Source organism: Notolepis coatsorum (assembly GCF_963971535.1).
Source record: "Notolepis coatsorum genome assembly, chromosome: 14".
NCBI lineage: Eukaryota > Metazoa > Chordata > Actinopteri > Aulopiformes > Paralepididae > Notolepis > Notolepis coatsorum.
In genome coordinates, this window is record NC_140178.1 from 109,359,020 (window position 1) to 109,364,019 (window position 5,000).

Consider the following 5,000-nt stretch of genomic DNA (forward strand, 5'->3'; position numbering starts at 1 on the left):
AACTGGAAATCCGTTGGTAAAAGAATAGACACATACAGGCCACCGTACTCGGGGTCAGGCAGAGCACGAGAGGGACAAGGAATGGACACCTGTGTAATGTAGCTACGGATAAGCTAATAAAGATACTAACAACCAAAGCAGAGGACTCACGTATTTGTTACCGTGTGAAGTCTATGAAGTCTATGCGCCCAGGTTCGGAGGTATACCGGTACTCTATCATGTGAATCACGCACAAAACAATGATTTATATTTTATATATTAACGTTATTGTGCATTTGAAACACAAACACTTAAAATGAGTAATTATTATTCATTTTAAACATGTTTAGTTTATTTTTAGGGGTCTAAAATAAAATAAATTGTCTGAGTGGGATTCAATACCGCTGTCTCTGCGGTGGTAGATGGACGCTTAGTCCGCTGCGCTACCAGGCCACCTGCAACCTCGTCAGATAGGGACCCATTCTCTTGAAAGCCTTCAGGCTAGCTCCGGTGCGTGATTTTTTTCTATAGCCTATGTTTGCGAAGACGCTCTCTGATTGGCTAGCCGCGTACAACGAATACCCTCTCTGATTGGTTTGGCGCCGAAGGGTCTCTTCCGCCTTGTACATATAATTCTCTGCTTCAAAGTTGTTATGCTTTGGCCCTCTTTCGAAGTGGGTTATGCTTAGAGACACAAATATGGCCGCGGGCATTTCGGAAGTGACGTCTTCGGTGAGTATAAAGTCGCAAATAACTTTTTTTCTTATGTCTGGTTTGTTCATAAAAAAATTAAATAAGAGAAATTTAGATCAATCAAGAGTTTTTTTTCTTCCAATGGTCAACTGTTCTGGAATGTACTTGAAAGTACTGCGTTTTACTTTTACCTCGAAAGTGCTTGAGTTTACAAAAGGTCCCTTGCGCTATATGTATATTATTATTCCTAAAATTGCTGCACTTTGTTAAAAATTGCATTGGTCTGTGTAGTACAGGATTTTGCTGCTTAAACGTATGTATAATGTATATTCATACTCATATACCAAAATTCAATTGAATTGAAAATTTTTGCTTTTCGCATCAAATATTGATATGCGATTCAAATGTGATTAATTTTGATTAATTAACTATAAAGTCTTGAATGAATTCGATAAAAAAAGATTTGACCACTAATTATTTTTTATTATTAATACCGGTAGTTTGAAACACAAAACAGCTCAAGATAAATACAGTACAATACAGACAAAACAAAGCACACAAACATAGTACAGTACAATACAGACAAAACAAAACACACTAACATAGTACAGTACAATACAGACAAAACAAAACACACTAACAAATTGGGGGTGCAGAAGATCAAACACTTCTACATTCAGTCATATAGTCTATTCTCCAGATATGTCCTCCATGGTCATATTCAGCGAACGTTGTAGCTGCTCCTTCCATTGTCAATAGGTCCATTTAATCTCATCCAATTCAACATAATTGTACACTTAACTGACAAATGCGCTAGTACAATGATGCGTTGCGTGAGTGCTGATTGTCTGCTCTAAGCCATCCTAGATTGTCAAAATGGGCAGGGGTGAGGTGTGTGAGCCCTGGTTTTAGGGCCTCTGAGGTGCTTTGGTACCATGAGGTGCAAGCAGTCATAGAAACCTTGAATGAGTGCTCCTGTTAGAGTCTTCAAGGTATTCTTATTTACCAGAGAGGAGATCCTGTACAAAAATCGTGTTTGTCGGTTGACTTTTTTGATTACATTTGATTACCCTTCCTGCTGACTTGTCGTGCAGAACTTGTACAGTGTAAGTCACTTTGGATAAAAGCGTCCACTAAGTGACTCAATTTGAACAAACATGATTACTGGGAACTGGTGATGTATTAGGAACAAGCAGCCTATAGGGAGGTGTAGTGGTTACGTCATTTTCGTTTTTTCCTGTTCCACCCTCTGTTCCACTTAATGTATTTCCCCATGACCATTTCTAAATCGTCTCGTTTTAGATAAATAAAGCATTAACGTTGGCATGGTGTACCTTTCTGTGCGTATTTATCCACAATTTATAGCTCAACATGAAAATATTCGCAATTAATCGTAAAAGTAGCAAAATAACGTTTATGTTTTTGTTCGCTGGGAAACTACACTGCTATTTGGCGCTGCTGACTGACGTCACCACAGCGTAGCCTCCTCACAGACCTAGGATCAGATTTCCCTTACATTCGATAAGCTTAACAATTCGTACAATGGGAAAATAACTGACCCTGAATCTGTGGCTAGTATCTCTCTGGTGATCATATCCATTTATCAGATGAAGTCAAACACAATATATATATATTTTTTTATCTACTTTTTCTCCCCATTTTCTATTTTTCTCCCATCCCAATTTCGTATTGTCCAATTATAACCTCCCCTGTCTCGAACGTTGTTAGACCATGCCCCCCACTGGTCGGCTGCAATGTGGACCAAGCCTTGCATCACGTGTCCCCTCCGGTACTCGAGGAGGCAGCTGTCGCATCTTTTCACCTGAACAGCGCGATCTCTCAGTGGCGAGGAGTAACGCGTGGGAGGGACACGCCGCCCCCGTTGCTTCCTGATTCTGCTGTACAGGCGCACCAACCGACCTGTAGGAGTCGCTGTCCACAACGTCCGATCCCCACCCACCGGCTTTCCCACCCCCTAATACTGCCAATTGTATTAGTATGAACGACCAGCCAAGCCGGAAGCAACGCCAAGAGCTGGGCTCGAACCCAGCATCTCCTGCGTTAGTGGCGAGCGCCTTGCCCACTGCGCCACTTAGCCGCCCCATCAAACACCATTTCTAAAAGCAACAACCACGTTATCATTATTTGTATTCACTGCATATTAAATCACTGTAAATACTAATGTAAATCATTGTTTCGTTGTACATATTGTGTATAGTTTATAACGTTATTGTTTTTACGGCAGGCTCTACATGCCCCGATTTAAAATGGTTATCTCCTCTTTGTATACTTTTTAGAGAATATGCTATACAGCGTTATATATATCGTTCTTATTTACTTTTGTCCTCACAGACAAAGTATTCTGCCAGGGAACTTATGGACACGACAGTAGTAGTTATAAGGTTTTTGAGCTTGTAACGTTAGTTAGCTATCGTGGCATCAGCCGGCCGTGACGTGTAGCTAGCTAGCTTGCTAGCCGGCATGATGCATGCAGTGCACAGGTCTGAGAAGAGGACCTGCACATTTTACTCTGTCCCGAAACGCCTCTACATGCCCCGATTTAAAATGGTTAACGACAGTAGACATTGCTAACGTCTAGTATGTTTAGCGAGGTCACGTTAACCTTAGCTAGCTAGCTAGCTTGCTGGCCGTGACGTGGATCAGGTGACGGCACTGAACAGGCTGCCTAGTGAACAACAGGCTGCCTACTGGTAGATGTAGTTCTTTTTTTACGACAAATTAAAAACCTTATAACTACCTTTATTTCAACCAAAAATGCTTTAAAAACAATAGGGGGCGGCTACGTGGTGCAGTGGGCAAGGCGCTCACCACGAATACTGGAGGCTGGGCTCAAACAGGTTCGCCTCCCTGTTCGAACCCAGCGCTCCACATTGCTTTCAGTTTAGCTGGTCGTCCGCACTAATACACATTGGCCGTATTAGGGGGAGGGAAAACTGATGGGTGGGGATCGGGCGTTGTGGACAGCGACTCCTACAGGTCGGTTGGTGCGCCTGCGCAGTAGAATCAGGAAGCGATGGGGGCGGCGCCCCTCCAAAGCCCAGACCCCCGACGCTGAAAGATCGAGCCGTGCAGGTGGAAAGATGCGACTGCTGTTACCTCGAGTATCGGAGGGGACTCCTGCTATGTATGACTTAGTCCACATTGCAGCCGGCTTGTGGGAGGCAAGAAACAGCGTTCAAAGACAGGGAAGGGTTGAATTGGACGATACGAAAATTGGGATGGGAGAAAAATAGAAAATGGGAGAAAAAGTGGATAAAAAAAAACAATAATGTTAGTGGTAGAAGGGAATTCATTTTGTGCAAAAATGGAAAGCTTGCCAATGTTCATATAGAATAGTTACAATAGCCGATAATCCATTTTCCCAATGATAAATCTCTATACGGGTGGAACAACCAGTGACGTCAGACTACACCTCCCTATAGACCAGGAAGTAACCACTACACCTCCATATAGACCAGGAAGTAACCACTACACCTCCCTATAGACCAGGAAGTAACCACTACACCTCCCTGTGGTAATGATCGGTTGCAGAGACGGATGGACCAGTATAGGACCGATTTATTTACATACCATAATATAAAAACAAACGGAAGAAGATTCAAAGGACAACCATTCTGGGAAACATTAACGTTTGGTATAAACAATACTGATTTGGTCATTTATGAACAAGAACATTAAGACATTTTATATAAACATTACAGTTCTTCAAGTTTGTTTTATGTCACATAAGGTACGTGTACATTACAGTGAAATGATTGGTTCTGTATGAGCCCCCTGAGAATGTGCTTCATATAGTAAAAAGTTTAAAGAACAAGGCCAAACACTATACAATATATACAATATACAGACAAAAGTGCAAGCTAAAGTACAAAATGTAAACGATGGAAGTACAAATGCAAGCTTTTTAAAATGCAAAAATGTGACGCGCTGATCCCTCCACTTCCGCCAACGTCTTGCTTTGTACAAAGTGCTGTGTCCGTGCATTTAATTCATGATTAGCTATAATAATACACTATAATTATACACTATTAACAAGCACTCATAATAACGCGTCACGTAGCCAACACCGGTTTACTATAATGCATAGAATCCCATTCCGACGGTGGCCAGTGCCACGAGCCCCATGGTGAACTGAGCGACGGGGGAGGGGGAGGGGGAGGGGGAGCTGGCCTCTGGCCCATCTTCCGTTTCCACGGAGTCACTCCTCAGCATTTTCTCCACGTCATCAAACACCTGGGAAAGGAAAGCAACAACGTATTGAGAAACGAAATAAAGTTCTCAAGTTTAGTTTTATTCGTCAGTCACAC

General features: G+C 42.3%; 1 protein-coding gene across 1 annotated transcript in view; it reads right to left on the minus strand.

The window, feature by feature from the left end:
• Positions 1 to 4,233: 4,233 nt before the first annotated feature.
• hmox1a (heme oxygenase 1a) overlaps positions 4,234 to 5,000 on the minus strand; it is a 12,912-nt gene continuing 12,145 nt past the window's right edge. The window contains exon 6 of the mRNA XM_084328611.1: positions 4,234 to 4,926. Within this exon, the coding sequence (XP_084184737.1) occupies positions 4,768 to 4,926 (159 nt within the window). The 3' untranslated portion in view covers positions 4,234 to 4,767. The remainder of the gene's footprint in view (positions 4,927 to 5,000) is intronic.